Genomic DNA, 18,567 nt, shown 5'->3' with positions numbered 1-18,567 from the left:
GTTGAGGAGGCTGAAGTACAAGTCGAACAACCATAGACGTGGAGGTCGGCATTGCAGGGGACGGGGTCGTCGTCGAGCTCGAGCGGTGAGAGTTCGTGAAGTTGAAGACGAGCTTATAGATTTTCCGTGGATCACGGTGTCGATCTCGCTCGACTCTGTTGTAGCAGTCCTGCATGTCCTGAAGTAATTGGCCGATGCCCAGTTTCCAGTCCACCGATATGAACCAAGGGTCATAAGATGATTGCTGATGTAAAGCACGCTGCTGTTTACTCTCTAGATTCACAGGTCGTATTTTTGATGATCCACGCGAGTACTTGCGTCGAGTCTTGGAAGGTGTTCGGCGCCTAAGTATTATTAGACACATTAGTTTTGTCGAGTGGTACACTAGCGGTAGCGCGAAGGTTCTTTGATAGACGCACAATCATGCGCAATCACACACAATCACGCACAATAGATAGATTCGCGAGAGTTTGTGCGCACCACACAGCTCCGAAACACCACTGTTTTAGGCTATGTTTATGTTTACACAAGGCCGGACGTACTCTGCTGCTGCGTGTGCAAATTTAAAGCATGGCTAAGACACTTTTTACTAAGAAAGCTATAGATGAAATCTGATTAAAAGACAAATAATATAACTATCTAAGTAAACAAGTGGACGCGTGACTGCCGCGGTGGTGGATCCTGCGCGGACACTCTCGTGCGCAGACAGTAGTCTGACCGCTCTTATTGTTAGTGGACGACGTTGAGTCCGCTCTTATTTACGCGCGGACACTAGTCTGTCCGCGTTCTCTGTTGATGTCCTGGAGTTTCTTACCTTTTTGACTTATGGTGTTGTAGGCACACTTACTTACTCCTTCTAATTCCTTCTTTAGGTTTTAGGTTGTTAGGGATTACTCTTAATTATAAGAATAGTTATTATAGAAACTGATTAAATTGTTATCATTTGTTTATTAGAGACAACCCAGAACTCAGCAGATAATACAGTTTCTTACAAGATGTTTGATGGTTTTATCGGTCGTAAACTTATGTAGATTTAGTAGCTATTTAGATTGACGTTTACTCTAATATTCATATATTTACTGTCTTACAATTATGGTCATCCTGTGCTCTTGTGATGGTTCTAAACACTAGTTCGTGGCAAATGCTGATCGTTATAATCTATACGCTTTCGCGTGGCAGTAAAATTAGGTTGGTCAACTGCTCTTGCTAATCCCGAAGATTCCACTCGACGGTCCTTAGACTAGATCTCTCTTTAAGTTCTGGCACAGCTTCCTAGGGCTCTTCAGTGTTTCCAGTCAAGGGACGGATTTGGCACGCTCCCAAGGTGTTTGGAGGAATTTGGCACGCTCCAACACGGACACCAGTTACACTGCCGCTACACCTAAGAAGCAGGCTCTCACACTACGCCGAGTGATGTTCAACAAAGGGCACTGCGTGGATCAACCCCGGAGCTTATAAAGCGTCGGTGTCGATATACGCAGCTGACATGATTTTAATTACGCGGCATCTCGCGACCTATCAGCATCTGCTACTGCGAGGATACGCTACGTAGGTGTTGCAATCAACCGCGTGCGGCCAGTGCTAACTCGCAGGTCAATGGCTGTTTGATTTTCGGCGCGCGGTTGTGCGGTGTCGCAATGAGATGCATATATATATATGCGTAGTTTTTTTGTAAATTTTAATGGTAGGAAATTTCTACTTCCACTATAACGAATTCTGTTTTTTAAATATGTAATAAAGCGAACATTTTTACCACGGTAGAGGTTATTTTTTATCGCAACCACGCTCGAAGCGCGATTTAGTTCATTTCTCTGCGAATCCGCTAAAATTGACGAAATCCTAAGGATTTTCAGCGTCCGTGAAACTTTTCCAAATCAATAGGTATCACTGCAAGGGGGAAAAAGATCCATAAAATATACCTAAAAATGAACATTTCCACCGCGGTTGAAGTTATTTAGGCCGCAACCAGAAGGGAAGCAGATTTTTGACCAATTTTTTTTATTTGGCTCCACTGTGCGTTACTTGTTCCAGTTTCTTAGGAAACGTCCCTTCTTTGAGACATGAATTTTACGGGTCCACAAAAATATCGGGGCGTGCCTGGATAGCTTGTTTCAATGCAATATTGGTTATGCCATCCAAGCCTACAGCCGTGTTGTTCCCAATTGTTTTACATGCAGCCAGTAGTTCCTCTGTAGTGATTGTTGGAATGATTTCGTCATTTGCATCCGGTTCAGGTATAGCTATTACTTCTAGTTAAAGGGGAGCAGTGTAGTCACAATACGGTCCAGTAATTCCGGGCTTTTAGAGGGGGGGGGGGATATTACCTCCCTTTATCTTCTTTATTACTACTTGGTATGCTCCCACGGATCCAGCTCAACCTTGTCCTGTTTTTCTTGAGTGTCCGTTAAGCATCCTTCATTTCCTTATTCCCGGCTTCTATCACGTCTTGACCTCTACCAGTCTTGTAGTATTTCTTCCTGACCCACTGTTTCCGTCTTCTGGTTCGATAACACTTGCTGCGGACAGCGTCAATTTCTTTATCCCACCAGTATACTGGCGGTCGTCTATTATTGGGAGCACTCCTCGGCATCGTTGCGTCGCAGGCTCAGGTAATATTTCCTATCATCTGCTCGACCTTTTCATTCGCAGATCCGTACAGCTGTATTTTTTCTAGAGCCAGCAGAAGAGCGAGCAGACCAATGTCTCCTTGTCATAATCCTTCATTTTACAACCAACTCTTTTCACCCTTGTACTCTTGTTGGATCTGTGTTTTGGTTTTACTTTCTCCATTATTATCGCTTGGTTGTCACTATTTGTGTAACGATCTAACTAAATCAAACAAGTAGCTGCTAACAAACGTGAGATCTGTGACTGCGTTTCCTGTTTGAAATGTGTAAGAGCATCCCTAGTTAACTAAAACCAAGTCTAGAAGAACGAATGCTTCCAATAGCGCTGGTCCTCTTTCGTTCGACCTTTGGCTACCCCACTTTACTGCCCAGGCGTTAATATCGCCTGCTATCAGTACCGGTTTTCTTTCTACGGCATTATGTACTAGCTGGTCTAATAGTTGTCTGAATTGTTTGCACGAATCCTTCATCATGTCTTGTAATTTTTTGCTGGAAAGCAGCGTCTCCGCATGCCCATATCACCTCTTTACCAGTACTGTCCATATTCCACGATGGTTTGTCTAGGTCCCTGTTTTCTTTTTAGACGATGGCTATGTCAATCTTTATCTCACAGACAGACTGGCTCAGTAGGTCTTGTGCAGTCGCACAGTGGTTTATATTCAACTGCACTATTTTCATTTTCTTCGTCAGTTAATTGCTTCTACTGCAGCTTGGTAATCTGGACATGCGTAGCTACCAGCTGTGTGGTCACTCTTCCCAACACACGTGTGTGTGTGTGTGTGTTCGTGTGCATCTGTATCTCAGCTTTTACTCAGTGGGTTTTAATCCACCAAGTCTTATTTTCTTTCTTTTAACAATATCATGATACGATAACAGTCTGTTTTAACATTTTATAGACCATTTTTTAGCGATTTTTTAGTTTTGTTATCGCACGTTGTTCTTTTATTACACACCATGAAGTGCAAGTTTTGTAAACCGTTTTAACTAATGAAAAAATCATAATTAATGAAGGTTAATAGAACTATACACCACTTGAATTTTAAGTCAATCATATCCTATTGAAGTGTTCAAGAGCTAAATTAAGATTGAGAAATAAGAAAACTAACTTCTCTTTTATTATTAACTATCTCTATTTTTTAGGCTCCTTTATTCCAAAAGAAGGAAAACCTCCTATCTGGGAAATAATTACTGACTATTATCTACATCATACTCCTGCAATTAAATATTCTCGAAAAACAAAAGTTTTGACACAATGGTGGGATGAAAATGTTTTAAAATGTCTTCCCTACTCATTACTGGAAGTAACAAAAACTTGTTCAGAAATCATACAAATACAAGACCCTCAAGCAGAGATGATTGATGTATATTATGATTATTATAGGTATTGTAAGATGTAAATAATTTTTTAGGATAATCAATAGTTCATGAAAAGTTTTTAAAAAGATTTAAAATTTTTGTAGGCCTTATGAATTATCATTATTATTGGAGGTGTATTCCTATCAAGTCAGTCATTCTGTAAGAGATTTTATGCCCCATTTTACAACTAATTTCAGTCCTTTTGCTGTTAGAGTAAGACCAGGAAGAAGAAGAGAAGAAGCTGGAAATAAAAATACAATTTTAAAAAATCCATCTTTAACGGGGCAAAGTAGTACAAGCAGTACAGCTTCTAGTGCCAGGTATGTTATATATTAATTATGTTAATCTTAGATGAAATGAAATATTAGATCTGAAAGTACCATTTTTTTCTGAGTGGAATCTTTAAAAGAAAGAATATGCTACTAAAGATTGAGTCAAGCCCTATAGTCATCATCATAACAAATTGCAATTTTTTAAATTATAAAATAATATATTCTGTACAAAGAGTTAACTTTAAGACTCTAATTATATATTTTAATTTTAGACCATCACTTATGTGAACAAATTGATTAATTTTCATGCATTAGTTCTAGTGTTAGTAGTACAGATGATGATGAAAACCAGGATATACTTGAGTTTCAAAAAACAGCATATCAAAATTACACTGAGGTAATTTCTTTTGAAACTCTTTTTCCATCAATGAAAAAAGTATACGGTGTTCAACCAGAATATCCAAAAAGATGTTATATATTTTTATATAAAAAGTAAGTAAATAATATTTAAGGTAGTAGTAGAATTAGTAGATTAAAATAAAATGCTTTCAGAACAGAATTTCAATTTCTAACTTCGTTTATTTATTGCAAGGCAGTCCTTAAGAGGCGGTCGGTATTAATTCTTCGCAACACCACCACAGGACGCTTCGTATTTAAAACGAAAAAGAAAAAATGAAAGTCTGACTGACTTTTAGTTTTCTAAAATAATTTTGCATCCTCCTAGAGGAAGCTTTGAAATAGTGAAATTTCGAGTTTCCTCAAAACTTCTAGAAAATACGTTTTGGAATCTTAGACATTCAAATGAGGTGTTTTTAGAAAATGTCTGCATGGATGTGTGTGTGTTTTTTTTTTGTTTCTCTCTTGGAGAAAGAGGTATTAGGGAAAATCTTAGAAAAACCATAGCATGAATTTGTTTATGGGGTCGTCGAAACAGTCCCATCCCCAATGTCAGTCGTGTGTTGGATTCACACCGACTAAACCCATCCCCCTTACGGCCAGGTGAGAAAAGACCCAGCCGTAAAAAGGAACGCCCTCTTTGCCTTTATTGACCCTCGGTAAAGGTGCCTAGCTCCTTGCCACTCAGCCATTGTCTTCTTTCTTGCGACATCCCAGATCTCCTTCTGGCTTTTGTCATCCGTTTGTCTCCTTGCTTAGAATACGTCCTTTCTTTCCAACGCTAAAAGGTCAATGGGCGGCATGCCTGCTATAATGCAGACAGCATCGTCCGATACCGTACGGTAAGCGGACGCCACTCTTAGTGCACTTCGCCTGTATACGGTAGTCAACTTTCGTGCATACGATTTTACCCGCATCGCAACTGCCCATATTGGGGCTTCGAATAGCATAATTGATGTGGTTACACTGACTAAGAGTAACCTTCGGTTCTGAGTTGGTCCTCTTAAATTTGGCATCAATCGTGATAGAGCAGCGCCAACTTTTGCTGCTTTATCACTGACTATTTTCAGATGCTGTTTAAAACTTAGTCTTGCATCGATGGTGATGCCCAAGTATTTGATGGTTGGTTGAAAACCGATCTCATGTCTAGTATGTATCATAATTGTAGCTTTAGTACCCCGTCGTATATGATAATCCAAGTCGGTGGGCCAAGTACTGAACCTTGGGGGACGCCTCCTATAACTTCATAGGTCCTGGTACTGTCCTCAGTTTCATATAATAAGATTCTGTCCTTCAAATAGTCGGACACCATCCTTCGTATATATAAGGACACATCCTGCTTCTGGAGTGCCTCGCGTATTTCACTCCATCTAGCCGAATTAAATGCATTTTTGACATCTAATGTAACTATAGCGCAGTACTTCTTTTTCTCTCCCTACCATCTTGTCCCCTCTATCGCTGTTTATGCAGTGTCAATCACTAGACTAGACTAGAATAGAATAGAATACTATTTATTTTCAAATACTCGAAAAATTTACAATTATCATACAAAGTCATTGCTGGTTATAATCACAGCTGGTATTATCACATAATCGTTATTATATATCACTGTTTCATACATGTATGAATATATGTATACGTCAAGTTTTTGTGTATGACACATAATTAATCTATTCTATCACGTCAATATAGATAGTAACGCAGACTAGATTTTAAATACGAAAGATACAAATAGACAAGACGCAGGCGCATACACTAAACTATACCAAATTATATTGCACTAAGGCGCCGACAAGAGGAAATTTCGCATTGCTATTTTAAACTTTAAGAGCGAAGGCAGTCTCCGCATGTCTTGCGGGAGCAAATTCCACAAGCAGGCGCCCTGCGCCCTAAAGGAGTTCAGGCCAGTATCGGTTCTCGTTCCTGGGACGGATAGATCTCTCGACAACCTACCCGAGGTCCTACATTTATTTTTCTCAAAGAGGGCTGTGAGGTACGGCGTACAGTGTACAGAAAAGCCGAAAAAGTAATCATAAGTCTTGATTCACTCGAAATTACGGCTAAAATGACTCTATAAGAGCTCATTTTGTTCGTTGTGTAATAGGGAACCAAAGAAAGTGTATTGGCGAAATATCTGACAGTATATAGTAAAAAAAATTAACTTTTGAAAAAGTAAAAGGTTAGGCGAGTTTGATATATTCCGCAACGAAATTACAGATAGAAAAGAACTGAGATCAATCAAACAAAGTCAAGTTTATCATATTTAATCGTAATGAAGCAAGGAGTAACTCTCAAGATAATAGTGCTCTTGAACATGATATTAAGACAAGAAATTTCTCTAATTTAGATATAAAAGGTAAAATAACACATTCTGCTTATAAAAATTATAATAAAAATACAACAGTTATAATGGAGGTATCGGCTGAAATACATAAAGTTATCAAAGAGAACAAAGATAGATTATTCGTTGGATATCAGAATTGCAGAGTCCTAGATATTATCAATGCTAAACCCTGCTTTAAATGTACAAGGTTTGGTCATAATGGATTTAAGTGCTTGAATTCGCCTGTATGCCTTAAATGCGCAGGAAGCCACCTTACACGAAATTGTGAAGGGACCAAACCTACATGTTGTCCAAATTGCAAATTCAGTAATGATAATTACGGTAAAAAATATAGTACAAATCATATAGCAACAGATAGTGAAATGTGCGAAATCTTAAAGTCGAAAATAAGATTACACACAAGCTCAACTGATTATAATATCAAACCCTACCTACCGAGATACGTCGGTAAGGTAGACCACACAGTAAAATATCAACGAACAAACAGAGTCACAAGTAACTTAAGATCATCAACTATAGGAGGCAGTACAGACTCTATCTTATCAGAAATGAGGTCAAGAATGGGAAGCGCAAGTGCAATCTCAGCATCATAATGGAGCAAGAATTGAATCTGAATGCATCAAGTTTAAGTGATATACAGTCTCTGAATAGCAAGCTAAAAAATAATGATAATGTCATTTTAAGTGACAACGTAAGAAGCTTAAATGCAAATTTTGAAAATCTGGAATGCTTGATTGAAAGTGTGGCTGTGCAACCGTGTGTTATTGTATGCACTGAAACATGGTGTCTGGAGACACCTCAACTCTTTAAACTGCCGGGTTACAAATTGTACTACAACAATAGTAAAATAAATAAATCTGAGTAGTTATTTACATACAGGAAAATTTAAAAGATATTACAGAAACCTTGGCGTTTGGAAACTTGAGGGTTCTCAGCTATACGGTAAAACTAAATAAAGAAAATATTGTATTATCAGCTATTTATAGATCTCATGATTTGCCTAAGTCAGATTTAGTAGTAAATCTTAAAAATTTTCTAAATACATATAATTTTGGGAAAAATCACATGGTAATTGGGGATTTCAACATTTATATACTAGATAATAATATCTTAGCCAGGAATTCTTAGAGAATTTCTTAGAAAGATCGTACAGACCGGGATTTGTAGGTATAACCAGACCAACAGTTAATGATCCAACTGAAGGAAAAACAAAGTCAAGTTTATCATATTTAATCGTAATGAAGCAAAGAGTAACTCTCAAGATAATTACTATTTAACTTGCCATGCCCGTTTTACTTTGTTTATTGGTGGACAACTAAAATTTTCTTTTTATGTATTAGAACGTCATACAAACACCATAAGTATGGTAAGAAACGGGCATGGCAAGTTAAATAGTAATTATCTTGAGAGTTACTCCTTGCTTCATTACGATTAAATATGATAAACTTGACTTTGTTTGATTGATCTCAGTTCTTTTCTATCTGTAATTTCGTTGCGGAATATATCAAACTCGCCTAACCTTTTACTTTTTCAAAACTTAATTTTTTTTTAGAAATTTTAATCCTTTATTGTAAATTTTTTTGAGTATTTCATATTCGACGTCGTAAAAATAAAATATAAGCATCTTTAACCCTTTGACCACAGCTTTTTTGTAACATTTTTATCACTAACGTTAAATCACTAATTATTCTGATATACACCCGTTTTAAATTATTTCTACACCTAGACACCAAAAACCACGGTGCAAACCACCTAGGCCTCGTCAACTAGTGCTTTTAGTTTGGAATGGTGATAATACAACGCCTCTGTATAAAAAGATTGTTCTATGTTAGGAGGGTAATTATTGTTAAGAAAGGTATTTTTGCTAATGGTTTTTATAAGTCTAGTTTGCAGCCTCTGGAGTAGGTTCAGGAAATTTTGATACGCACCTCCCCATACAATAATTCCATAAGTTGCTATACTGTGGAATAGTACATAATACAGGGTAGTTAGTACGTTAGTGTTCATGAAATTAGAAAATTTGGCAAAGATATAGTTCAGATATTTTGTTTTGTTTATTATATACTCAATGTGTCTGACCTATTTCATGTTGTAATCAAAAATTAGGCCTAGGTATTTAGAGCTCTCTACTCTTTCTATTAAAAAGTTATCAATTCTTACGCAAATATTTGCTGGTACGCTATCACGATAGTTCCCAAAGGTTATATAAACTGTTTTGTTTATATTTAGAGACAATTTATTGAGAGCCAGCCACGTTGCTACATGACTTAGATAATTGTTCATTTTGCGTTCTGCAGATTCCTACGTATTATTCGCTGATATAACAGCTGTGTCGTCAGCATAAGATATTATGGTATCATGCTTAAGGCTATCAAGTAAATCATTAATATATAATAAACAGGGGGCCTAGTATCGTGCCCTGTGGCACACTAGTTGTTATGCTTTTGGAGTCACTTTTTATATTGTTTATTTTCACCCATTGCTTCCTATTTGTTAAGTATCTTTTTAGTAGGTCTAATGCACAACCTCGAATTCCGTAAGAATGCAATTTTCGCAGTAGTATTTTATGGTCTACTGTATCAAACGCCTTGGCTAGATCTAGGAAAGTGACTATTAGTGGCTTGCTTTTATCTAAGTTGCTGTATATAATATGAGTTAAGTAATTTAATGCGTCTTTTGTACTTTTATTTTTCATGAAACCAAATTGATTATCAGATATAATATTGTGTTTAGTTATAAAATCGTATACACGCTTATGAATGATTTTTTCAAAGATTTTGGCAATATTCGAAATTAGTGAAATTGGTCTATAATTGTTTGCTGTGTGCTTGGAGCCATTTTTATAAATCGGTATAACTTCAGCTGTTTTCAATGCATCAGGCCAAATTGATTTTTCTATACATAAATTAAAGATTAGAGCCAAAGGTTCGCTAATATAGTTTGATAATATATTGATGGCATTAGAATCGATTTACAACGATAAAATAATATCGATTAAACTGGATAAGAATACATAAGTATTATCATATTCACTTAATTGATTTAATGCTTATTTAATTCGGAACCAATGTATCTGTGTTCACTAGAAAAACGGTTTTAATGATTTTTTATATCTAGAATAACATGTGATATTATTCAATCGTACTGTATTAAACTATGCAATCGTTTTTACTGATGTGTATATCGTGGTGTTAATCGATTTGAATTGACATGAATTTTTTTTAATCATGTGTCGTTTAGTAAAGTTTCAATTCAAATCGATTGTAGTTAATCATTTTAATCGATTAAAGTAACATTAAAAGCTTATCCTTAAAACATAGATTGGGATAGATTTAATATTTTACTAATAAAGTACCATTCAAACAGATTTATATATACTGATAGAATAACAATTGAATGATATTGCAAGAATAGTATTCGTTTTGGTTATTAAAGTCTATTAAACTATATTCAGAGCTAGTCATAAAACTAGTATTGGGGATCGATAAACTATTTAGTAATGAATAGTGATTTTCAAATCGGTTAAAATATTTTGACAAAATAAGATTTAAATGATATAACAAGAATAGTAATTGTATTGGTTATTAAAGACGATTAAAATATATTCAAAGCTATACATAAAACTAGTATTAAGATCGATAGACGATTTAGTAATGATTAGAGATTTTATAATCGATTAAAATTAGTCAAAAAAAAAAAAAAAATTACAATTCAACTGCACTAAAATAATTACTTTATAAACGTCTGTTCTTTTAGCTATTATGCTACACTTACACTATTTAATTTATTTAATTTAAACTTATCACATAACACTTTCTCTGACACTTGCACTTTTTGAAAAAACTTAACCTATATAAACGCATCTATCACACTCGTGGATTCACTCACGAACGCGCAAAAAATAATCCACATTTACACTGACTGACAATTGTTAATTAATTAACGACGGGCAAAAAAAAACTGACATATACTGATAGCTGATAATAGCTGTATTTGTGTACATGTATCAGCTGTTCAGTATATACAACACTATACCCGTGCAGCGTAGGTGTAGACATGCAGAATCAGAACGAAAGGAATGATGACAGTCACAAGACAGTCTCAAAAAATTCAAACAATAGATTTTTCGTTCTTTTTTATCAATGAATAATATCGCCTATATATCGATTTAAATATACAAATTAATTTTTTAACGTATATATAACATACATTTTGTCAATTTTTTCAATTTTTTACTCACTGGAACTTAAAATAATAATTCTTATCTATTTAAAAATGAATTAACTGAATTTCATAAATTTATGAAAAAACAGATAAAAAGTACTTTTAGCGTTTGCTGTACAACTTTAAAAAAAGTTTTTTAGCGCAATAACGTCAATAGGAACATATTCTATGGGAAATTTCCTATCAAAATACGGAATAAAAAAAAATTGATTTTTTCATGATTTCAAAGGTGTTGTGCCCCCTTAAATTATCGATGCTCGATCTGCTCTTCATGATGCTCTTCATCCTGGTATGTGTCCGATCACCCGCGATCCCCCGTCTATGGAGACAGCTGACATGGCTCCAACACATGACTATAAGCGGTGCCAGACTGGGAACATCGTACCAGAGTATAGCACGCGATACTGCTCTAGCCCACCTCCACTCTCTCGAACCTCCTACCCCGAACAAAGTGCTTAGCTTTCTGGAGAGTTGAGTTTCTGTCAGACATCAAGCAATATCACGTACTTGCCTTAACTGATTGACCGGTACTGGCTATGTGACCGGCCAGCCGTCTTACCGTCAGCGGGAGCCAAAGGCGGTTCAGGTCACTTTGATTCGCAACCTCAGATTGACTCCACGCCCAGGATCTCCTTTTGGCAGCTTACGGGCCGCACTGCACGGTAAAAGCGGCGGCCTGATTTGGTCCACGGAGCATATTTTATTTCTGCTCTACCCTCTGAGGTATACACCCCAACGAGCTCCCCTCAGCCGCCACCCAGGGGACGCACCACATAGGGGTGTCAGGCATACCCGCGCGCGCGCGCGTGTATGTGTGTTAATGTGTGCGTGCGTGTGTGTGTATACCGTGATATCTCCGGAACTTAAAGGGCGATGTTATTGAAATTCGTCATTAAGTTTTGTTTTTTTTTTATTCTGAATTCGGGAAAAGTAACCTTATTTGGATCGATGTTTTTGTTTTATGGCCTTTTTTTAATTTTACAAAACTATTTTTTGCTTTTTTTTATTATCCCATTGCTACAAACAATTCAGCTACAACACATTTGAAAGATAATAAAACTATCTACTTTTCCCTGTTTGGCACTAGGATCGACTGCACTGTTCGGTAGAAAAATAACTTTTTTCCCACCCACCAGCCCATGCTTCATGCATTCCTTTTGGTACCTATCCTTTTATTTATCCCACTCTTGCAACTGACATCCCTCCCACTACACTTTCTTTCTGCACTTTCCATATATTACTGCTGAATTGTTTTTGTTGTATATTTTAATCAGATGAATGTGAAGATACACTCTATTCCAATATTGAAGTAGTTTTGTTATATTTACGCTAAAAAAAATCTAATAATAGTATATTGTATACCAAGGGCATAAAGTGGGCTTTTTTAGGCCGAGTGTGGAGTTTGCAGTCTCAGTCAAGGCGAGTTAGCCCGAGCCAAAGGCGAGGGCGTCTACGAGCCGCAGACAAGTACTGCAACCACACGAGGCCAAAAAACCCACTGAACCCTTGGTGCACACCATATTTTTTGTAATGCATGTATTGATTTCCGCGTTTACGCACACGCACACATAAATATGTACATAATCATATACACACACACACACACATACGTATATTTGATGTAAACTACTGACCATTTTCTTTAAAATAAAACTGTCCGGTTTATGTTAGCCGGGAGGAACCACTATTTAACGTCCACGTCTATGTAATACCGGTTCAGTCAAGGCAGGGATCAACAGTCCTGTCCATGAAAGAGTAAGACAAAAAGGTAGGAGGTGGATGAAATGAGGTTGAAAAGACTTCAATTAGAAAAGAGAGTAATATATATATATAGTAGTAAAAAATGCTCGATTTACAAACTAATTGTGATGATATTTAAGGGGATGTCGTCCCAAAAAACACTGTTTTTCTATTACATAAAACTTCTTAAATAAACTTTGCAAATGAAAAAGCGAGTCTGTAGCGCCGTAGTTTTAAGTTTAACGAAACATTCTACCGAAAGAAAAATTCGGACTTTCTGTTTTTTTAGAAGGTGGAAAATACAAAATACTCCGTGATGGATTTGCGAAGCTTTTGCGCCGACATCCCCTTAATTATTTGACGTGTCATTATTAAATATACTGTGTAACGAGGTGCAAAATCGGGTAGATTCGCGCATCGTTGAAACGCGACGTTGCGCAAGCGCGAGGCAAGATTCGGGGCCTCGCGTATAAGCCGCGGTCCGTCGGACAAGGAGACAGCTCTTGTGTGTGAGACTGACGGCATCGAGCGACGACCGATAGCGTGCGAGAGAGTGAGAGTGTGTGTGAGATCGCGAGAAGAAGACGTCCAAGTCAACTCCAGCTACGAGAAGCAAGGATGACCCGGCCTGTCGATCAGCGGCCAAACGAGGGGACGTCGGCTCCAGCGAGTGAGCCAACAACACCACCGGCGCAGAGTGTGTGGTTCGCGCCTACCGAGAACGGCGACTGCGAGTAAGTAGGGCGGAGCCTTTTTTCTGTATCGCGTCAGCGGTAGCAGCGGCTACAGCTTTGCTACTTGGTGCAGCGGCACCGAGTAACGGCCTTCTCGTTCGCGCGCGTAAGCTTCGCGAGATACTCTTCACGCCGAGTCGACATTGAGGTGACTCGGCGCACGTTTGTATAGAGAAAACATTGGCCGCACAATATATCATTATTTTATTTGATTTTAATCGGAATTAGATTTATTTTCCCGGCTTGTTCTCTCCCGTTCCCTACGTCCTTATCGCGAATACCGCCGCCTCCGCGGGCGTTGCAACAAGCGGTTGCAACGCAAAACTGAGAAGCCGGCTCCGCACAGGAGAGTGCGGAGAGATAGCACATGTGCGAACACGACGTTCGCGAAGCAACTCTAGCGACGAGCTGCGTTGCAACGCGGGTAAATCACGGACGTTGAGAGAGTTCTCCGTCGCACCGAGAGATTGTCATCCAGTTGAATATCACCGAGTTTTCCCCCGAAAGTGAACCCCGTTACAACTGTTAAATATTAGATGAACACTTGATGGTAGTTAATTCTTGTGAAACTTTTTTGAAATGCTCCAATAAGATTGCCAGATTGATAAATTCTAACTAATCAAAAGCAGGACTTCAAAAACGTTTCATAAGAATTAATTACCGTCGAAAATAAATGAATATATTCAATACAGCTAACACTCTATTAGAGTAGTTATAACTACTAGTACACAGGACCGGCTTTAAGATTATAGAATAAAATAAAAATAAATTTTGAATATTAAAAAATGTTTTTAAACTCTTTGTTATTATTTGATGACAGTATTAATTATATTAACAAAATCTAACATAAAAATAATATTAATTAAACTTTTTTTTATTTACATTTATATAATAATGTAAATTGTGAGATTATAACAATCACTACATTTATATTCTGAACTAAAATGTAATACATAATACGATATTTACTTTTATATTAAACGATAACGATATTTTCAATCCCTAACAAAAAAGTAAACTGAAAACAATTGAAAAATAAACGTTATGAACTGCAGATGATAGCAGAAAAATGTCGGAATCGAGACACAGATAACAGTAATTTTTTGTTGTCTTCAGTTTTATTTAGTTTGCTAGATACTTCAGTTGGATTTCTTTTTTAGGTGTAAAATTTTACAATTTAGAAAATAAATTAAAAAATGAATACAACAGACAATAACTATTAATAAGTGAAGATAACAGTTTTTTATAGTTCAAAACAGTTTTCTTCATTTTATAATTGCTGTCTTCTACGTTCACTAGTTTGTTCCCAATCAAAACAGCTATCTTCAGATTTCTATACATTTTTTCTTAACTTTTTTAAAAATACGCCTTTAATAACATAAAAAAGAAAATTAATGATAGAGGAAATGGGTGAGGGGAATATAAATGCCAACAAAATACAAGTGATATTAGAAAATCAGTATAGAAGCTTTATTTATGATGACAACGACTCTTAATCAAACAAACGAGACGTGCTCTCTCTCTATGAGTAGCCGGGTCGAACTGGCTGTACGAGTGTTGTAAAACATTTTTACACTCTGATCTTTGTTCTTGTTGGTAGTTATTTTAACTATCCAAAAGGGCTTACGATACGTCCCAGTCAGAATACTCTTATTTAACTGAGGATCATAAATGTCTATTTGACTCAGTTGCTCCTGAGTCTGCTATAAAATCTACGCTTAAGCTAGTATCCCAGCCAAGATCGGGCCCATCGATCTTACCTGCATAATCAGTTGCTATAGCTTGAAGCGAAGTTGCACTCTTTGATGCCCTCCACGTCCAGTGCCTACTCGGCCACCGCGACCTTTGCCGTTCCAGTCACCTATGCGTCTCTCTGGAGCTGTATTGTTTGCATTGCTGCTGCTAGTAGCAGGCTGGTTGCCTTCCTGACGAGACTGCGAAAGGTTGTGGCCTCAAAAGATAACCTTTTAGTTGATCACGTGACATTTCTTTCGCTGTAGTCTCTTTGTAGAGACAATCAGACGTCAATATTTCAGAGACGGCACCAAAAACTGCCGAAAAGAAATAGTCTCGCTTTAACTTTTGTGAGCTTGTAACACTGGTAATGCGTGTTTCATAACGCTTAACTTCCTTTAATTTAGCCAAAATCTCTTTTGGTTTATTTGAATGCAAAATCTTATTATAATATACCGTGTCTATACGGTTTATTATAATGTTTCTAGCTTTAAACTCATCGTCTCCTAGTTTGACAGCATCTCCCGATGCTGTGTCTAAATTCTCTAGCGCGTAATCAAGTTTCTTGATTCCGAGTTTGGATTTAAGGTAATCTTCGAACATTTCAAACTTTGAATTGGGGGTGAGCTTATATCGACGGTCCCTGCGAATAGTAGCAAGCATTTCGCCTCGTTCAAGAAGAAAAACCTTTTCCAGAATCACCCACGAAGCCCAACACGATTCGGCATTTCTCTACGAAAACTATCACGATTGAAGAATTCTCCACGAAATCTATCACGCAAACATATATGGTTTATTAATCCCCGCTGCGCGCGGCCGAAGGCGACATAATCCCTCCCAAAAAAAGGTTAGTTTGAGAAGGGTGAGTACTGACCTATGAGTGGCAAAAAATAATTTATACTGCTGCTAAAAATTTGGCATCGTTCAACAATGATCAGGTGATAAATAATACAAAATTTGCAATCAAGAAAAAAAATGTAATTTTACAGAATTTGAACGCTAAAAAACGGCCAATATCCAGCTTACCACTCTACGCAAGTAAAAGCTTTATATTCCGTGGTACTGAAACAAAATCCGCGTTCAAGTGTTCAATATTGACCGATTTTCAAGATTCAAATTCGGTTTTAATAATCTTTTTTTCTTAATTGAAAATGTTATGTTAACTATTGATCCATCATTGCTGTTTTCAAATATTAAACAGCAATATTATTTATTTTTTACCTCTTGGGTACTTGTCTGAAACGCCCTCAGGTCAGGCCTGGGCATTTTTCTAAAGGGATTATCTCGCCTTTGGCGGAATCTTCGGCTTCGCGCGGCTAAAAGACCCTTTTTTTCGTCGTGGGTCGACGAGTCGTGCTACTTTTCGTAGATGATGGAACTTGTTTCTCCAAAAATAAATTGTCCCGTCAGACCTTCTAGTTAGGATTATTGCTTCTTTCGTATAAGGATTTTCTGGGTCCTCTGCAGCCTCAAAAGTTTCCCACTCTCGTAGAATGACTTATCGGAACAAATCGGCATCTGCACCTGTTGATTGGATTTTACAATTAGTTAAGTGAATATGTCTAGTTGATTACCTGTTCTATATCTAGTCACTCTATCACTAGGTGTGCATCTAGTGCAGTCCTTTTCAAATAAAGGGCTCATATCATGTACAACCTCTAGGATGATAAGGCACTACCTTTTCTATACTCTTTCTATTCAATATCTATAAACGCCTACTTACTAAAGTAAAGCGCTGTGTACTATGTCGACTAATTAAGTGAGGTGACCGGGAAGCAATCTACATCGAATTGAGTCCGACTACTGTCACAGCTTGTTTAATTAATTTTATAAACAAACTAAGCTAAAGGTACGCATTGAGTGGGGCCCTCACTAATGCGATTTTGGGAGCTGCAGTCTCAAATGCGACATAGTTTTTAAATAAAGCACACTATCTGTCTTTGCAGCTGCTTGTCGAACTCAAGGACGAACGCATCCCGCCTATTCGTTTAAATTTATTCAGCATTTAAAGCTATCTGTACAATCAACAGGCATCTTTGCTTTTAATGCAGACCGGTAATCAAATTCCCTTTATTAATTCAGGCACGATGAACCCTAACGATTAACAGATCGCAGAGTTTAAAGGGCTTTAAGTGCGCGCTGTCAGTGGAACGAATTATGTACGCGCTGCTAATGTAGCAGACGGTGCACGCGCGCACACTGGGACTAACGGTACACGAGCGCTCGGAGGGAGAGAAACAAGGATAGAGTAAGAGCAAGCTTGGTGCTTGGGCTTTTTCGAAGCTTGGTCAAGTGTCGACGAAGGAGGTGCAGGCGTGTCTAGCACACCCTTGAGTTCATGCTTCTGCCTCTTCGTCGCACAAACAAAAACTCACACGAAACACGAAAATAATTCGCGCGCGCAGCTGCGAAAACTCTCGGTTTTAGTTGCGCAATGGATGCGTGCTGGGCCCATAACCTGATGGAGGAAATGGGTGAGGGGAATATAAACGCCAACAAAACGCAAGTGATATTAGAAAATCAGTATAGAAGATTTATGATGACAACGACTCTTAATCAAACAAACGAGACGTGTCTCTTTATGAGTAGCAGGGTCGAACTGGCCCGGCCATGGCGGGCGACTCGGAACGTATTCTAAGTACGCGCATGCGCACTCTATCGGCGCTCGCAAGAGGAGCACAGAGTGCCATATTCCAACAATTAACTTTTGAAAAAGTAAAAAGTTAGGCAAGTTTGATATATTCTGCAACAGAATAACAGATAAAAAAGAACTGAAATTAATCAACCAAAGTCAAGTTTATTATATTTAATCATAATGGAGCAATACAATTTTTTTGTTGGTCAATAAAGGCCTTACTTAACTTAAAGTTAAATTATATACTGATCAATTAGGAACAACTCTCAAGATACTTACTACGTAACTTGCCATGACCGTTTCATTGTACTTGTGGTGTTTTTATGACGTTCTAATACATAAAGAGAAAATTTTAGTTGTTCACCAATAAACAAAATGAAACGGTCATGGCAAGTTAGGTAGTAAGTATTTTGTGAGTTTTTCTAATTGATCAGTATATAACTTAACTTAACTTAACTTAAGTAAGCCCTTAATTGTCCAAAACAAATTTTGTTGCTTCATTATG

The 18,567-nt window shown here is 37.4% G+C and overlaps 1 protein-coding gene across 10 annotated transcripts in view; it reads left to right on the top strand.

Annotated features, from left to right (window-relative positions):
* The window catches only part of LOC100677985 (polyphosphoinositide phosphatase), a 489,206-nt gene that overhangs the window by 325,676 nt on the left and 144,963 nt on the right, over window positions 1–18,567 (top strand). For all 10 annotated transcript variants that reach the window (XR_004345259.1, XR_004345258.1, XM_031927127.2 and 7 more), the window contains 3 exons: window positions 3,768–4,008; window positions 4,088–4,303; window positions 4,571–4,747. Coding sequence is in view for 8 of the 10 variants with exons in the window: in XM_031927127.2 (XP_031782987.1) it covers window positions 3,768–4,008; window positions 4,088–4,303; window positions 4,571–4,747 (634 nt within the window). In the remaining 2 variants the exon portion in view is untranslated. The remainder of the gene's footprint in view (window positions 1–3,767; window positions 4,009–4,087; window positions 4,304–4,570; window positions 4,748–18,567) is intronic.

Source organism: Nasonia vitripennis (genome assembly GCF_009193385.2).
Source record: "Nasonia vitripennis strain AsymCx chromosome 3 unlocalized genomic scaffold, Nvit_psr_1.1 chr3_random0010, whole genome shotgun sequence".
In the NCBI taxonomy this organism is placed as follows: Eukaryota; Metazoa; Arthropoda; class Insecta; order Hymenoptera; family Pteromalidae; genus Nasonia; species Nasonia vitripennis.
Note: the sequence above shows the minus strand (reverse complement) of the source record. Positions and strands in the feature narration are given on the sequence as shown.